At 39.8% G+C, this 19,175-nt stretch overlaps 1 protein-coding gene across 1 annotated transcript in view; it reads right to left on the reverse strand.

The window, feature by feature from the left end:
* The window catches only part of LOC132400102 (putative PIP5K1A and PSMD4-like protein), a 155,967-nt gene that overhangs the window by 69,845 nt on the left and 66,947 nt on the right, over window positions 1-19,175 (reverse strand). The window contains exons 11-14 of the mRNA XM_059981177.1: window positions 8,034-8,118; window positions 3,138-3,290; window positions 1,915-2,062; window positions 825-902 (exon numbers count right to left, since the gene is read on the reverse strand). Of these exons, the coding sequence (XP_059837160.1) occupies window positions 825-902; window positions 1,915-2,062; window positions 3,138-3,290; window positions 8,034-8,118 (464 nt within the window). The remainder of the gene's footprint in view (window positions 1-824; window positions 903-1,914; window positions 2,063-3,137; window positions 3,291-8,033; window positions 8,119-19,175) is intronic.

Consider the following 19,175-nt stretch of genomic DNA (forward strand, 5'->3'; position numbering starts at 1 on the left):
TTATGCAGATCATTGATATAGATGATAAAGAACAACTGACCCAGCACCAATCCCTGCAGCACTCCACTCTATGAGGCCACCATCTACTACCACTCTTTGGCTTCACCAACAAAGCCAATGTCTAGTCCAATTTACTACCTCATCTTGAATGATGAACAACTGAATCTTCTTGACAAACCTCCCATGCGGAACCTTGTCCTAAATGTCTCACCTTACACCAAACTGTCCTGGTTAAGTTCACCAGCTAGGAGGAATCTTCACGTCAAGCCCCCTCTAAATTTTACTCGGCATGATTAATGGGATCACCTGCTAAATTACACTAATGATACAGGCAGATTTCAACAATCCTCAAAACCAGGAGTTTGCCATGCCAGGACCAGTGCTGTTAAACCCATAACACCTTGAAGCAGAAAGAGGTAGTGAATTTTTGGTAATTACTCCCAAGCAAATGAAGGCATTAAAAATAGATATCGCCATCAAAAGAGCAATTTCAACACAGACATAACACCCAAATCACCAAAATCCTAAGACAATGGTGGGAGATTGGATCTTCCATTATCTCATCAACATCATGCATCAACCATTCAAACAATAGGCAAATACCACCAAGAGACAGATAGGTTAACTATTTCAATCCATTTGTAAAACTTGGAGCACCCCATCTCTCCAATCCTAATTGCACAGGAGAAATAATAGTTGCACCATCAGCAATACAGTGCAGCAACTGTAGATATTGCCACGTTTAGCTGAGCTTTCTCCCTATTCAGGTTTGATGCTCCACAATGTACCATGGCATCAGTCTTGTTCTATCCCTGTACTCTCACCTTTCTACGCTGCTGGCAACTAGTTCATTTGGATGCTGTTCAGTCTCATCGGTGGTGTGCTCGTCCAATCCTATAGGCCTGCAACAAGAACAGGATCCAAGGTCTGTACTCATTATAAACCAGATATTGAGTTACACAAATCCTTTCGCAATTATACTGGATTAACTTCACAAAAATACCCAAGGTCAGGCAGAATTCTCCAGTGACTCGCATTGGGAAATCAGGCCACGTCACCACTAAAAGCTCAAGGGTGCTGGAACTGAATGTTTAATTGTAATTTCCTTTGCAGTTTAACAATTACCTGCTTGTATATTATATAATTATTTATATACTTAATATGCTTCTGGTGCCCTTAGTATGTATATGCAAGTTCAGTGTGTTGCCCTAGTGGTTATACAGAATATAATTCTGGAAAGTTCTGGAAGCATCTTTGTTCTGCATTATTTGAATAAGAGGTATCTCATTGGTTAGCTCTCATCTACAAATTTGAATGGAATAGTATAAAAGCTGCTCCATGCTGGGTGCTATCCTTTTAGATCTTTTTGTTTCATTATCCCTTTGCTTAGCAGACCTCTATCACTGTCCGTATCAATTTTTCCTTTGTTCTATCAATCCCTAATAAAACGACTGTGAAGCAAAAACTTTTGTGTCTCTTTCCTGGCTTCTGAAAGAACCTCGGATTAAAACATAGAATCCAACAGGAAGAAGCTTTAAGAAGATGGACGAGGAAAGCCAGAAGCGAGTCCAGGGGCCAGGGTTCAGGCAGATGTTGGAAGAGCTGCCAACGAAGCAGCAAATATTTTAAAACCAGCATCATTGGACTGCAAAGTGAGGTAGGTCAATGAATACATGATGATAAACCGATGCAAGAACACAAACTGAAATTTGTGTAACTTTTATGAAGTGTAAGGCTGGTCAGGAATGACCTTTGACTGTCGGATGCTGAAGCATCAATACATTGACCTTAGGAAAATATTCCGATAATCACTACTTATGGGATTATACTGAAAGAACAGGGCAGGTATCTAGCACAGACACAAAAGGGCCAAACCACCTCTTTCTACAGTATGTAATTCCAACAAGAATTGACCTTGTATCTGGGGAGTTAGTTCCTGTGCCATCCAGTGCTCCAGGTTCAGCAAGGGAAGAACTGGACAAAGTTGTGGCAGCTGAATCACTAGCAGCCTCATCAAGGGGTGGGGTTCTGGGTAGGATGTCAGGCCGACCTTGATATGCTCCTGAAATAAAAGACAAACAATGTCATAAATTAATGCTACCTTGAGCAGAAAGAACCCAGAGGACAGTGAAAGTCAAACTGCTCTTACTTCCCCATTCTTCCTCTTTTATTCAGACAAATACAAGTGTTATCAGCCTCATCTCAGTGGCTGCTACAGCACAATTAACCTGTCAGTGAATAAGCATTAAGCATTAAGGCTGAGAGTTCAAATATCACCAAGGAAGTTGGGAAATTTAAATTTAAGTAACAAACAAATCAAGAATTGAGAACAGTGAATCTCAGTTTGGTGACCTTGAAACCATTTGACTGTCACTGAACTCAGCTGGTTCACTAACGTTCTTGAAAGAAGGAAATACGCTGAAAATAAAAACTACACATGCTGGAAATCCAAATCAAAAACAAGTCAGATTGCATCCAGAAAGAGAACCAATTTAGGGTTCAGGTTGAAGAGACTGTCAGAAAAGAAGACATGTTAAGGTGCATGGAGGATGGGAGGAGGAAGATGTTTCAGAGGATCAAATCGATATGCTGTAAATAAAGTGATCTGATCAATGGGTGAATGGGAGCTGTTAAAGAAAATGTAAATAAAAGAATGTAGGAGTTGTGAAATGAGGAAATGCAAAAGGAGAAAATATCCAACAAGCTGAGTGAGTATCCCCAATGGATAACTGAGATAGACCGAAATCAACCCATCTGAAATTGCAGAATTCAATTTTAAGTACAGGACTCCAATCTGGCAAGATGAAGCATTGCACAACCTCTGATATAGCATTTCGTCAAATGCTTTTGAAAATCTAAATGTACTACATGTACAGGTTTCCTTCAATCAACATTCCCTGTCACATCGTCAGAGTTCAAATCTACATAATTATTTTTCTTCAAGCCACCTTGACCAAGTTTGATCATCTTCACCTTTCCAAAATAATTAGTATTTTCTCCTTGTTTGGGATGTCATTCACAAAACTATGAGATCAGAGGCATGTAAGAGAACAGAAATAGTGCTGAGTGTGACTGTTTTTGAGCAAGACATTTTTCAAGATGGCGGGCTAAGCCATGAAGGAATTTGAAAAAATTACCTGGTTCTATTATTGCTTGAGTGATCTCCCTGGTAGGCACCTGGCCTTTACCTTCCTCATTCAAGGATGAGGGTGGCTGCCCAGAGCCACCTGTCGTAGGCCGCCTCATTGATGTCATACCGAGCCTACTTTTCTTTGACGGGGAAGGTTTCACTAAATTAATTAAAAAGCAATAGTATTAAAGGCACAAACTAGCACACAAATACTTATCACTTCCACCTCTATAACACATAGATTGGATATGCAGGATAACTTCCTACCAGTAGCCCACACTGCCTGAACAATTTTGTTTTCTTGGTTTTAAGGTTGGAAACAGCTTGAATTCCACCATAAAAATAGAGAACCTTGACTCGAGTGACAACAAAACTTCCTTTTCTTTCTTTATTCACAGATGGCAATTAGACTTTCATAATAATCTACTGGCTTCCAGGCAATTGTTACTGAGAATAGCTCAGAGTGCAACAGAAGAAATTCTCTGATTTCTGTATCTTAGCTTGTGATTTCAGGATTACAGAATAAACTGGCTGTACCAAGTGTGGTGTTAAAGTGTCAACCTGTACACTATTAACATGCCTCAGAACTTCTACAGCACCTTAAGGATATGGTACCTCTAGAGAAGCACTTTGCAAAGTAGGGAATGCAATAAATACTTCAAGTACACTAGCTCCCGGAGTCAAATGGCAATGAACAGAATAAGTATCAGGACTAGTGGCTGAAAGTTAAACATTAGCACCAGGATACTGAAGGGCCAGACACAAAAACTGAGTTGAAGAAAAGGGTGAACAGGGAAAGTGACTTCTTAAGACATAAATAGGACACGATTAAAACTGAGGGCAAGCACTGGAAAAATAGCTAAAGCGCCTGGAAAGGAGCTGCACTCAGTGGTTTAAGTCAAGGGAAGATGAGATTACTACAATTGGTTACTTAGCTTACTTATTCCAAGTGATTCAAGGATCAAACTATTCAATGCTGGCTCATCCTTCTTGCACTAAAAGGGACACTAGGAACCTAAACCATCTCCAGGCTACTGCTATCACTTAATATTTACAGTGGTAAAACTCAAACTTGATATCACCTACTTGCTCTATCTTATCTCCTTTCCTACTGTTCTCAGAAATGGTGCTGCCCTACACTTAAGAGCTTGGACCCATCCCCTAGGTTATTCAATAAAAACATTTAACAGACAGAAAAGTAGTAAAGGATTGCATCTCTTTACAGCCCTTTACATCTTCCCAACATCCCAACTATAATTTAGAAAATACAACAGTTAATTGATATGAGGTGGACAATTTTAGTAATATTGGTTGATGGATAAATACTAGACCCAAGCATTTTTTGTTTGCATTACTCCCCTCACATCTTTTTATTCCTTCCTTTCCCAAGTGATATCCAATATTCTCAAATTCATCTCTATTTGCTATAACCATCCTAGTACTCAATGGGGAATGACATTTCCAGTGCTCTATGGGGAATAATATTTCTTGCAAAGTTATTAATAGATCCCACAAGTAGTGTTTTATGCTTATGTCCCTAGACCTGATCTTCCCCACCAAACTTTCTTCATTTACAAACAAATTATTTACTGAATCTTTTATCAGATATTCAGAATGACTGCGCCTTTGTGGTGACATCAGGTTGTGTCTCACCAAATGCAGACAGTACAGAAGGCCCTGGAAGTGTTTCATTTCAAGGAATTCAGAAATGAGAAATCGCGTTGAACTCCAAACTAAATTTAACCTTCTGTCCAGTCAACCTGTTGAACGCCAACTTCTCGAAAGCAAGAGTCGCTTTTACATTCATGGGGATAAGTCTGGTAAATTCCTAGCCAATCAGCTGAGGCGTTCCAAAGCCAAACAACATATTACAAAGATCCAGAAGGAGAACGGAGACTTTACATCGGATCATTTAGAAATTAATGACTCATTTAAAAATTTTTATTCTCGGCTTTATTCCTCTGAATCTCTGAATGACAATATCTCTGTTGATCAATTTTTACAGAATCTGAATATCCCCTCACTTTCATCTGATTTCAAAGCCAAACTCAATGTGCCTATGTCATTAGAAGAAATATCTACTGCAATTTCTGCACTGTCCTCAGGGAAATCTCCTGGACCTGATGGGTTCCCTCTAGAATTTTATAAACCATTCTCTTCTTTCTCCTCAGTTACTTTCAGTATTATCTGACTCGTTTAATTACGGCAAATTGCCACTCTCTTTCAGTGAGGCATCTATTATTCTTCTTTTAAAAAAGGGCAAAGACCCAACAGAGTGTTCCTCGTATAGGCCGATCTCTCTGCTCAATGTTGATGTAATGATCTTAGCTAAAGTTTTGGCTCATAGATTAGAAACCGTCATTCCCTCCATTATCTCTGATGACCAAACAGGCTTTATTAAAAACCATCTCCCTTTTTTTAACATTTGGTGTTTATTTAATATCTTATACTCACCTCCAACTGGGATTCCTGAATGTGTTATTTCCCTTGATGCGGAGAAAGCATTTGATCATGTAGAGTGGAACTACCTTTTTGCAGTTTTAGAAAAATTTGACCTTGGCCAAAGTTTCATCTCTTGGATCCATTTGCTGTACCTGTGTCCTACTGCCTCTGTTTTAACCAATTTTCAGAAATCCCAAGTATTTAATCTCAAACGTGGCACCCGCCAGGGATGTCCCTTAAGTCCCTTTCTCTTTGATTTGGCTATGGAACCTCTGGCGATAGCATTTCGAAACTGCCCTGAATTGACTGGGATTTGGGGAGGGGGTGTTGAGCATAAAGTTTCTCTCTATGCTGATGACTTATTACTCTTTCTCTCAAATCCGTCTACATCCTTACCTCTAATGTTTTCACTTCTTGACCAGTTTAGCCAGATCTCTGGCTATAGACTTAATTTACATAAGAGTGAACTTCTCCCAATTAATAAAGAAGCACAAGAACTAACATTTCGTGATCTCCCTTTTAAAGTAGTCCATAATCAATTTACTTATCTCGGAATTACAGTCACAAGGAAGTTTAAAGATCTCTTTCGTGAAAACTTTGCCAATCTTTCATATGCTATAAAACAGAGTCTGGTACAATGGTCACCTCTATCTATGTCTTTGGTAGGTCGTATTAATGTTGTTAAAATGTATGTTCTCCCAAATTTTTATACCTATTTCAATCTATCCCAATTTTTATTCCTAAATCTTTTTTTGATTCCTTAGACTCTATTATTTTGTCATATCTGTGGCAGAATAAGCGCTCTAGAATTAATAAAATCCATCTTCAAAAATCTAAAAAAGAGGGTGGCATGGCTTTACCTAACTTTCGCTTATATTATTGGGCAGCTAATATACGTTGTGCTACCTTTTGGTCTTTCTTCCATGGCCAACCCGAGTGCCCTAACTGGGTGGCGATGGAGCTGAGCTCCATCAAAGAATTATCTATCTCTGCACTTCTTGGCTCTGCACTCCCTAGTAGTCTGCCCAGATCAATAGCTAATCCTCTTGTTAGACACACTTTGCGTATATGGGCTCAGATCAGGAAATGCTATGGTTTCCAGGGGTTTTCCGTGTCCAGCCCTGTTGCTCATAATCACCTTTTTTTTTACTACATACGATTCAGCATTCCAGGTTTGGTATAGGAAGGGCATTAGACATTTTGAAGATCTTTTCATTGATAATCGCTTTGCTTCTTTTCAGCAGCTCTCTGTTAAGTTCAATCTGCCCAATGCTCATTTTTTCAGATATCTCCAAATACGACACTTTATTGCTCCTTTAATTCCTAACTTTCCTGAAATGCCTGCGAAAAATGCTATGGACCTATTTCTTTCCATGAATCCATTAGGTAAAGGCTTAATATCAATCATCTGAGATAAACTAGCAGCCTTACGACGGGCCCCCATGGATAAAATCAAAATGGCCTGGGAGCAGGATTTAAATATCTCCTTATCTGAGGAGAGCTGGGATTCAGTTCTCAAATCGGTTAACTCAACCTCTCTTTGTGCTCGCCACTGCCCTTTACAGTTTAAGATTGTTCATAGAGCCCATATGTCTAAATCTAAACTATCTCGATTCTACCCTAGCGTTAGTCCGCTCTGTGATAAATGCAAGAGGGGCGTGGCCTCTCTCATCCATATATAGTGGTTCTGTCCTAGCTTGGAGAAATTCTGGAAAGATGTCTTCACTACTTTATCGTGTATTCTGAATCAGCACCTAGAACCAAACCCCTTAATTGCTCTGTTCGGTTTTTGGGGCGAGACAGATTTATGTCTGGGTCCGACCAAATGCCGAATATTATCCTTTGCCTCTTTCCTGGCTAGACGCTTGATCCTCCTCAGATGGAGAGATGTTGCCCCGCCCACTCATGCTCAACGGCTTAACGACATCATGGCCTGCTTGGACCTCGAAAAAATTCATTATTCAGTTCTCAATTCGGATCTAAAGTTCCATAAGGTCTGGGGACCTTTTATCGAGTACTTTCATAACCTTCCTCTTGACTAGGGTTTTTTTTTTCTCTTCGGTCCCTTGCTTTCAGCTCCTTTTTTTTCTGGTAGAAGGCATTATTATCCTCTGTTGCTGAGTGTATTCACAGTCTGGGAGTTTGGCTGTCCTGACTTATACACTCTATATTGTGTTGTGGTTGGTCTGGAGTTGCTGTTGTTTTTTTTCTTGTGTTGTGGGGCTTGGGGAGGACACTAAGCCTACTTGTCTTTAATTTAGGTGCTTTTTTTTTGTTAAATTCTCTTCCTTTGTAGCATATTGTTATTGTATGCTTCATTTTGCACTGTTTTAATGTTCCTCATTGGGATTTGGGGTTTTTAATTTGTAAAATGTTTTGAAAAGCTAATAAAAAAATTAAAAAAAAGAAATGAGAAATCTTCAACACAAGCCATCTAAAGCAATAATAACTGGATACTTACGTGGTATTTTTTTGAAAACTGTGTTGCACATAAATCGTTGAAAACGCTCAGCATAGAAACCAGGTCTGTGCACAGACACTGTATCCTGTGGAAGATAAAACATAGATTTGCATTTACACTGGGGAGCAGCAAATATTCAAAAAGCACACTTTAGCTCTATTCTACCAGGCTCATTAATCACAACAGGGGGAAAGAGCCCTCTAAGCCTACACCACCATTCAAAACCATAATCTCCTCAGTACTAATCAACGAGCTTCAAAAATTGGGCCTTTGTACCTCCCTATGCAACAGGATCCTTGACTTCCTCAGCAGACCATAGGCAATGTGGATCAGAAATAACATCTTCTCCTTGTACACCTCAAGGATGCGTGCTTAGCCCGCTTCTATACTGCGTACAACCATGACTGCGTGGTTAGGTGCAACGTAAATGTCATCTCTAAATTTGCTGATGAGACAAAATAAATCAACTGGTTGAGTGGTGTCACAACAACCACCTTGCACTCAACATCAGACATTTATTGAGGACTTCAAGAAGTGGAAGTAGTCAAGGGAACACACAGCAATCCTCACCAAAGGATCAGCAGTGGAAAGGGATAGCAGTTTCAAGTTCCTGGCTCTCAACATCTCTAATCATTTACTGTGGATTCAACATACTGATGCAATTACAAATGCCAGCAGCTATATTTAATTAGGAGTTGGAGGAGATTTGGTATGTTATCAATGACTCTAGTAGAAATCTGACTGCTGGCTCTGTAGGGTCTGGAGCACAGAAACTGCTGCTTCAGCTTCCCCCACCCTACCTGCCATGTCATTGCAGATCATCATTACACATGCCATTTACTAGTGGAGATAGCACAGGGTGTGAAGGGAAAGACTTAGGACTTGAAAGCAGGTATCAGACTGGTGAATTTCTCCAACTTCTTCTGTAGGGTCTCAGCATTTGTCCTTGCAGGACTTGACACAGTAAAGGAGATAGATGTCTGCCCAGAAGCATGCAAACAGCAAAGCTCCTTTCACTAGTGCAACACCCTATTCTTTGTCTTTGTACAAATACAAGGTTCTTGGTAATAAATAAACTTTTCAGTGTCAACACAAATTTAACAGGGGGAGAGGAGATTTTTGTTTTGTTTTAAATGCAGCATTTTGTAATGATCCAGATTGAGGTGTCTGAAATGACAGCTGAATCAGATTCAATGGGGCTTTCAACTGTTCTTAATTAAAAGCCTTGAGCTTCAAATACTGCAAAATGACCTGAGGCTCCCCTGCAACTCTTGCCTCTACAGTCTCAATATTTTCCCATGTTCTGGTAATCAGAACTGAACACAGTACAGCCTTTTATTGCACAACAAATTAAACTTGATAATGAGCACCCAACAGCTACCTTGTAAGTGGTCTAAAGGCTGATCAAAGTGAATGGTAAAGAGTTGGAGGGCAAAGAGCTCAGGACCCATACAACTGAGGTTACAGGCTGCTAATGGCAAAATATAGGACTCGTAGATAAACAATACGAATAAAAGCAGGTGGCTACATATTTGGCCAAAGAGATTGATTTTAGGGAATGTCTTAAAACAAGCAGTGGTTTAGGGAAGCAGTTTCACAGCTCAAAGACTGGGCTGCTGAAGGTATAATCACAAATGGCTGAAATGAAGAGAATGGCAAGTTGAGGGAACACACCAGTCCTTGTCAAGTGATTAGCTGTGGAAAGAGTGAACAGATTCAAGTTTTAGGGTATCAACATCTCTTAAGGTCTATCCTGGGCTCAACATATTGATGCAATTACTAAGGCGACAAGACACTGGCTATATTTCATAAGGAGCTTGAGCAGACTTGGTATGTCACCAAAAAACTCACTGTTTTCTACAGATGTACTGTGCAGAGCATTCCAATTGGTTGCATCATTGTCTGGTATTGAAGGGCCACTGCACAGGATCAAAAAAAAAGCCGCAGAAAGTTGCGAACTTAGTTAAGTGGTCTTCAAGCACCTGTACCAATGAGAAGAGAGCATGTCCTCCATCATGGGCACTAGCCTTCCTGAGGATATTTCAAAAGTGAATACATCAGTAAGACAACATCTATCATTAAGGAGCCCCATCACCAAGGATGTGCCCTCTTCTCATTGGTACAGGTGCTTGAAGACACACACTTAACATTTTAGGAACAGCTTCTTCCCCACTGAATGGACACTGTACCCATGTACACAATCTCGTTTTTTTCCCCTCTTTTTGCACTACTTAATATAAATTTCTTTTTGTAATTTATAGTTTTAAAATTATATATTGTAATGTACTGCTGCCACAAAACATTTCACAACATATCCCAGTGATATTAAACCGGTTTCTGATTAAATTTAGTGATGTGCTAAGCAGCAATTTAAAGGAACAAAGGTGGAAGAGAAAATATAAATAATAGAACTTATTCAAAAGAATAACAGGATTAAAACAGAGCAAATACGGATGTGAAATATTAGCTTGCTTTTTCTCTATCTTCGTACTGATGAATGGTCTTTGACCTGAAATGCTAACTGTAAACATCTCCATCGAGACTGCTGAGCTGTTTACAATTCCTATTTTCAGTAAAGGACTATGTTGGACTAATCTATAAAACTCTTTGAGGATGTGGCTAGGAGATTTATGGGGAAGTTGGTGTCCAGTCAATATATTTTGATAACCATTTTTGATAATGTCCTCCACAAGAGATTGGCTAACAAGGATGGGAGAAAACTGAATTGAGGATATTGCTGAGAAGTGGTTAGATTGAGAAACCAGAACAGATCATGTCCTCAGAGTTACACTGAGATAAATGCTTGAGTCATAGCCATTTCACAACCTATATCAACACTGTTAAGGCCGCATTGAGAAACTGCACAGTTCTGGTCAACCTGCTATTTAGAAAGATGTTTTTAAACTAGAAGAAGGAGTACAATAAAAATTACAAAGATGTTACTGGGAATGGAGGACTTTAGATACACAAACCTGGATAGGCTGGGACATTTTTCAATGGAGTTAATGTGATCTTACACAAACCCCATTTCCAGAAAAGTTGGGATATTTTCCAAAATACAATAAAAACAAAAATCTGTGATATGTTAATTCATGTGAACCCTTATTTAACTGATAAAAGTACAAAGAAAAGATTTTCAATAGTTTTACTGACCAACTTAATTGTATTTTGTAAATATACACAAATTTAGAATTTGATGGCTGCTACATGAAAAGTAAGACTTTCTTTTATTAACAGGAAAGGACCTCCCAAACTATAACATGTTTAAAATTGGAAAACATTAGGAGCGGAACTATCGACCCTTCGGTTAAATTTCAAGAAACTTGGAGGCCATTTATTCAACATTTTTCATATGATGTAAGCTGACCTTTTCCAAATCCTTCTCAATAACTTTTTGTTCATGTATAGAGGAGCAGAGTTAATGACAAACAAATTTTAACCAATGAAACATGGCAACCCAGGTTTTGTTTTGTTTGATTTTTATTTTTTAGTTTAGGGGGACTTTTTTTCTTGTAAAAAAACTTTTTTCTTTGAATCTTTATCATGTTTAGTTACTAAGAGATTGGGAGGTTTAGATTACACGTTACTCGGAGTCTGTTTCTGTATACGTTAACCGTTATTAATGTAATCCTGATCTCTTTGTATCATTACCATTATTATGTTTATCTACTCGAAACTCAATAAAAAAGATTGATAAAGAAAGAAAGGAAGGAAAGGACCCTGTAATTCCCAATCTCTGTCTCCTACCAGTCAGCCAATTTTCTCTCTATGTCAGTATCTTTCCTGTAATAATATGGGCTCTAATCTTATTCAGCAGCCTCATGTGGAGCACATTCTGATAATCTAAGTACACAACATTGTTATTTCCTCAATGAATTCCAACAGATTTCCCCTTAAGGAAACTATGCTGACTCAGCCTATTATATCACATGCCTCCAATATCATCTTCAATAATGGCTAACTGGCCTACAATTTCCTTTTATCTGGCTCTTCTTAAAGAGTGGAGTGATATTTACATTTTCTCACTCCTCTGGAACCATGCCAGAACATGGCGTTTCTTGAAGGATCATTACTAATGCTTCTGTAATCTCTTTAGTTACCCCTTTCATAACCCTGGTCCAGCTGACTTATCCACCTCTAGACCTTTCAGCTTCCCAAGTACCTTCGAATCAGGTTTAATATCATTAGAAGTCATGAAATTTGTTGTTTTGCAGCAGCGCATTGCAATAAAAGCAATAAAAACAATAAAATTAAAGTACTTATCAAAAAAATTAGTGCAAAAGGAAAAATACTGAACAAATGCTCATGGATTTATTTACATTTAGAAATCTGATAGTGGAGAAGAAGCTGCTTCAGAATTGCTATATGTGTGTCCTTAGGCTCCTGCACCTTTTCCTTGAAGGTAACAATGAGAAGAGGGCATGCCTCGGGTGATGGGGATCCTTAAATGATGGAACTGGCTTGAGTTTACAACTTTTCTGCTCCAGAGCAGAGGACCCTTCATATTAGATAGTGATGCAACCAGTTAGAATGCTCTCCATAGTACATCTGCATAAATTTGCTAGTGTTTGGGAACATACCAATTTTCCTCAAGCTTTTAATGAAATATAGCTGCTTTCACTGGTTCATTGGTAACACCGAATTTGGAGTATTGTGTACAGTTCTGGTCACCGAATTAAAGGAAAGATGTCAATAAAATAGAGAGAGTACAGAGAAGATTTACTAGAATGATACCTAGGTTTCAGCACCTAAGTTACAGGGAAAGGTTGAGCAAGTTAGGCCTTTATTCTTTGGAGCGTAGAAGGTTGAGGGGAGACTTGATAGAGGTATTTAAAATTATGAGGGGAATAGATAGAGTTGACGTGGATAGGCTTTTTCCATTGAGAGTAGGTGAGATTCAAACAAGAGGACATGAGTTGAGAGTTAGGGGGCAAAGTTTAAGGGTAACACGAGGGGAAATTTCTTTACTCAGGGAGTGGTAGCTGTGTGGAACGAGCTTCCAGCAGGAGTGGTAGAGGCAAGTTTGGTATTGTCATTTGAAGTAAAATTGAATAGGTATATGGACAGGAAAGGAATGAAGGGTTATGGGCTGATTGCAGGCCAGTGGGACTAGGTGTGAGTAAGTGTACGGCATGGGCTAGAAGGGCCGAGATGGCCTGTTTCTGTGCTGTATTTGTTATATGGTTAAATGATAGTGGGGGAGCTGCATGCCCTCGATTGTTGAGTGGACCAGGCCCTCATGCCCTGGGATTGCCTGTTGTGGCTGCCAGGAAAGGAGACACTACAGCTGGCTATCTGCTGGGCTGGAGGTTGTGAAGTGTAAAGAGTGAGCATTTTCAAGTTTCGAGGTGTCAACATCTCTTGAGGATCTATCCTGGGTCCAACATACTGATGCAGTTACAAAGGTGGCACAGGAGCATTAGGAGTTTAAGGAGACTTGGTATGTCACTGAAGACGAGCAAATTTCTGCAGATATATCATGCCGAGCACTGACTACAGCATGGTCTGGTATGGAGGTGGGGGCTACTACACAGGATCGAAATAAGCTGTGGATAGCTGTAAATTTACTCAGCTCCATGACAGGCACTAGTCTCCAGTGTCCAGATCATCTTCAAGGAGCGATGCCTCAAAAAAAGGTGACATCCATAATTAAGGACCCCACCACATGGCAAGCCTGCTTCTCACTGTTACCATCATGGAGGTGGTACAGGAGCCTGAAGGCACACACTCAACAATTCAGGAACAGCTTCTTCCCCTCTACCATCTGGTTTTTCAAGGGACATTGAACCCATAAACACTACCTCAGTAGATAAATTTTTTTTTAATTTCTATTTTTGCAATACTTAATTAATACAAGTACTTATACAGTACTTGTAAAAGGTATTCCCCCCCCCACCTTGGAAATTTTACAACAATGAATCACAGTGGATTTAATTTGACTCTTCTGACACTGATCAACAGAAAAAGACTTCTGTGTCAAAGTGAAAACAAATTTTGACAAACTGATCTAAATTAATTACAGATAAAAAATGCAAAATAATTGACTGCATAATTACTCACCTCCTTCGAGTCAGTATTTAGTAAATACACTTTTGGCAGAAATTACAGCCTTGAGTGTGTGGACAGGTCTCTAACAGCTTTGTACATCTGGACACTGCAATTTTTTCGCACTCTTCTTTACAAAACTGCTCAAGCATGGGGCTCACATGGGGATTGTGAGTGAACAATCTTTTTCAAGCCAGTCACAAATTCTCAATTGGATGACAGCCTGGACTCTGACTTGGCCACTCCAGGACATTAACTTTGTTGTTTTGAAACCATTACTGCGTAACTTTAGCTTTATGCTTGGGGTCATTGTCTTGCTGGAAAACAAATCTGCAGACTGCATCAGGTTTCCCTCCAGGATTTCCCTGTATTTTACTGCATTCGTTTTACCCTCTACCTTCAAAAGCCTTCCAGGGCCTGCTGCAGAGAAGCAGCCCCCACCACACTTCACGGATTTTGATGATATGCAGCGTTTGGTTTATGCTAAACATAGCATTTAGTCTGATAGTCAAAAAGCTCAGTTTCAGTTTCATCAGATCACAGAACCTTCTTCCAGCCAACATCAGTCTCCCACATTCCTTCTGGAAACTATAGCCAAGATTTCATGTGGGTCTTTTTCCCAACAGTGGCTTTTCTCTTTGCCACTCGCCCATAAAGCTGTGAATGGTGAAGCGCCCAAGCAACAGTTGTTATGTGCAGTCTCTCCTAGAGCTGCCACTGAAGCTTGTAACCCCTGCAGAGTTGTCATAGGTCTCTTGGTGGCATCCCTCACTAGTCCCATTCTTCACAGTTACTCAGTTTTTGAGGACTGCCTGCTTTAGGCAGATATACAGCTATGCCATATTCTTTTTGTTTCTTGATGATTGATGGAACGACGGTGCCTAACAGCAACTCTTTTGCTTGCACCTACGGAAACAGCTCTATTTCTATCTTTAATATCTCTAAGCTTCCTTTCAGGCTTCTTTTGAAGACCCTGATCTGGAGTTACAAGCTGACTTAGGTTCTTTGTGGGACCATGACCTGTTCTCGGGGTCTCACAACTGGCTGCTATTCCATATGCCAAGGACATGGCCTAGAAGACCAGCACACCTTCAGGGTTCCAGGAATTTGTGGCTCTGGAGGTGGGCGGTCTCAAAGTCGGTGCCACTACAGGAAACTGGTGTGTCGTGGGAGATGGAAGATCGAAAGCAGCAAGCTAGCTGCGTGCCCAGAGACCCGAGTTCTTTGGGCACAGAGCACAGAAGAAGCGACGTAACAGACTTTTAACACTGTTAACCAGCGGATTGTTTGTCACTTATGGGGTGGGGGAGCAGGAGAGAAGGGGCGAGCCTGTAGTATGTTGAATTACCAGGTGAATGAGTAGTCTTTGGGGGTACTGCAAGTCTGTGTCTTTATTGATGCTTTGCTGCAAGCTCGAGTGCTCAGTGGGGGGTATAGATGCTTTTTTGCTGGTGGGGGGTGTCGTTGCTTTGCTGCTGCCTCTGCGTGGGTGGGGGAGGAGCTGGGGCAGGGACTTTGGGATTCTAACATTTAACTACATTCATTATTTGGGGCACTGTTTTCGTGGACGTTTGTGAAAGAGAATTTCAGGATGTATCTTGTACACATTTCCCTGACATTAAATGTACCTTTGAAACTGTACTCCGAGGGATATGCAGTGACTTGGAAATTTTCTTGGATCCATCTCCTGACTTGTACTTTTTAATAGCCTTTGCACAGAGTTGCTTGAAATGTTCTTTTGTCTTCATGGTGTAGTCTTTGCCAGGATACTGACTCAGCAATTGTACCTTCCAGATACAGGTGTATTTTTACTACAATCAATTGAAACACCTTGACTGCACACAGGTCTCCAAAAACAGATCTCAATTTAATCATGTGACTTCTAAAACCAATTGGCTGCAACAGTGATGTCATATTCAGGTGGGGGGTGTGAGTACTTATGCAATCAATTATTTTGAGTTTTGGAAGCATTAGTTCATCCATCATTTCTTTATCCCCCATTACTACCTCTCCAGTGTCATTTTTCAACAGTCTGATATTGTCTTACGTTATTGGCTCACTCACCTTCATATTTAAAATTTTCTCTCCTTTTTGCTTTTTAGTTGCCTTTTTTGTTTTTAAAAGCTTTGCAACGCTCGAGCTTCCCACTAATTTTCCTATATTGTATACCTCTCTTTTGTTTTATGTTGTCTTTGACTTGCCTTGCCAGCCAGTTACCCCAACCTCCCTTTAGAATGATGCTGATTCTTTAAAATTAGGGTGACAAGATGCAGTGAGAACAAATTCAAGGGTTTGAAGAGGGAAACAAGTGATTCTGGGAAAGAGTGGGGAGATTGAGAGGACCAATGTAGAACTATTCAGCTGCTTTGTTCAAATTTAGTGGACAGACAGACGGGTTGTCACAAAGCAACAAGAACTCAACTTCACACTTAGACATTCAGAATAATCAGATGTGACGCAGTTGAAGACCCCACGCCAGTGGTTCCCAACCCTTTCTATGCCCCACACCCCTAGGAAATGTTTGATTAATGTTCGCACCCCCTACAAAAGTAATATCACATTTGAAGATGAAGTCGAATTTCTAATTTTTGAATGCAGAAATTGAACCGAATACAATACCGCGGGTGAACAAATTGAACTTAAAAAAATAAGCTTTTAACTCAATGCATAAAATGCAAATATAAATTGAGCAATTAGATTCTAATTTATTCAGAAAAAATTGTACGCAGTAAAAATCAATCCCAACTGTGAACATAAAATTCAAAGACTTCTTTGTTCCTGATTCTCATTCATGATTTTGTCAAAATATGTAACTTTCTTGCTGTCTGTGATCCGCAGGTCTGCCTGTGGATTCAGGCGATTCCTAGATTTTGTCTTGATTGACAAAAGAGAACTGAATCCAGATTCACACAAGTATGTTGTTGCAAATGGAGTGAGGACATGGTGTCTTGGGAACATATCCAGTGCTGCACACCAAAACTCCAAAGTCTTGCTTTCAAATTGCATTTCAAGAGCTTGATTTGTCCACAAATCAATAAGATCTTCTTTCAGCTCTTCATCATCTGACATTTTCTCCAAATTGTAGGAATATGGATTCATGTTCCATTCTTCTGAAATCTTCAGGTCTCCAGCAGCAAAATATCCATCGAACAATTCTGACAGCATTTCCAAATGAGCCACAATTTCTTCATGTACAACAGGAGTTATGGATCCAGCATCATCAACCATCTCTTCTAGTGAAGGAAAATTTGAGAGACTGCCTCTTTCCATCCTTCGATGCCAAAGACTTAACTTTTTTTTGAAGGCATTCAACTTTTCTCAAGCCTTCAATATGTTTATCCCTTTTCCTTGAAGAGCAACACTCAGGTCATTCATATGAGTGAAAATGTCAGCTAAGTAAGCCAGCATTTGGGCGAATTCCTGTGATTCCATTGCCCCAACCAGATCATGTTCATGCTCCTCCAGAAAAACTTTGATTTCTTCCTGCAGTTCAAAGAAGCGGGTTAAAGCTTGATCTCGTGACAACCAACGGACTTCTGTGTGGAAAAGCAAAACTGAATGCTCACTTCCCAGATCCTCACAAAATTATTTGAAGATGCGATGGTTCAAAGGACGCCTCTGATCCAGTTATGATCTTCACACAAGTATCAAGGACTTACAGTTTAAAATTTGGAGGCAATGTTTTTGATGCCAAAGCATGCCAATGAAGAAAACAATGGGTAACTTGCAAGTCTGGAATCTCCTTTTTCATTAACGCAGAAAAGCTGGATATATTTCCAAGCACTGCAGGTGCCCAGTCAGTGCACACAGAACCAATGACTTTGATATCTAAATCATGTTTGGCAAAGAAGTCTTTCACCAGCTGCATCACATCCTTTGCAGTTGTGTTTGTTTTCAGATCTTTACAAAACAGGAAATCTTCCTTCGCAGCACCATCATTGACATACCTCACTAATGTGATGAGTTGACTACAACTGGAGACATCAGTTGACTCATCCAACTGAACAGAGATTTTAAGAGGACTAGCACTGACATCTGAGATGACCTGGTCCAAAATATCTTCACTCAAATCACTGATTCGGTTGTGAATAACAGTATTTGATATGGGTACCTGTTCAAATTTTTTTCGTTTCTTTGCCCAGGATAATTGTTGCCATTTCCAGTGCACATGGCTTGATGAGATCTTCCGCAATTGTACGGGGCTTCTTGGATTTGGCCACTTTATATGCCACTTGGAATGAAGCAAGAAGTAGTGGTTTTTCAACAGAAACGAAACCTAATTTTGTAAGAGCTCCTTGTGAATCAAAACGAGCTCTTTTGATTTTCAATGACCCAACATCATGTCCTTCAACATCCTTGTAGCACATGGAGTAAGTCGCATTCCTAGCGGCTCTCTCTCTTTTAATATATTTTATATCCCACTAACATATCCTTTTTAGTTTTGATGATTTATTACTTCTACTGAAGGATTTACGACTTAATTACAATGGCCGAGAAAAGTCGTTCAGGTGGAAATGTTACAGGGACGCGACATGACTCAGGCTACTCTACTGAATTTACACCCCAATTTCTGATGATTACCTGAGATAATGAACTCCCATCACATGATTCAAAGGCCTCAGTGCTATCCATGATACCACAACTAACTCAATTCAAAATTATCAACGATTCAAGAAAAAAACCTTTTAAGAGAAAAAAAACCTTTGAAATTCAAAAACTTCTTCAATGCATTGAGACAATTACGAATGAGTGACTTCAGCTGCTTTTTATCAAAATGCAGCTTTAAAAATTATAATTGAATAATTTACCTACTGTCTGCGGGTTTAGTTTTAATGCAAAATCGTTACTCGATGGTTGATTTGGGATGTATATTGATTTTGGCATTAAGAGATGATTTTTAACTCTGAGATGTAACCTTCTAGCTGACATTGATGAGACTCCTCAACTCTGAGGTGTAACTCCCAGGTAACACTGATGAGAATCCTCAACGCTGACTCGAGCAGCGGGAGACTGCAGTGAGTTTACGTCTCTCTCAACTTGGGCAGCAGGAGACTGGAGTGTGCTTGGGACAAAAGTTACTACCACTTCTCAAGACAC

This window comes from Hypanus sabinus, chromosome 9, assembly GCF_030144855.1.
Source record: "Hypanus sabinus isolate sHypSab1 chromosome 9, sHypSab1.hap1, whole genome shotgun sequence".
In the NCBI taxonomy this organism is placed as follows: domain Eukaryota; kingdom Metazoa; phylum Chordata; class Chondrichthyes; order Myliobatiformes; family Dasyatidae; genus Hypanus; species Hypanus sabinus.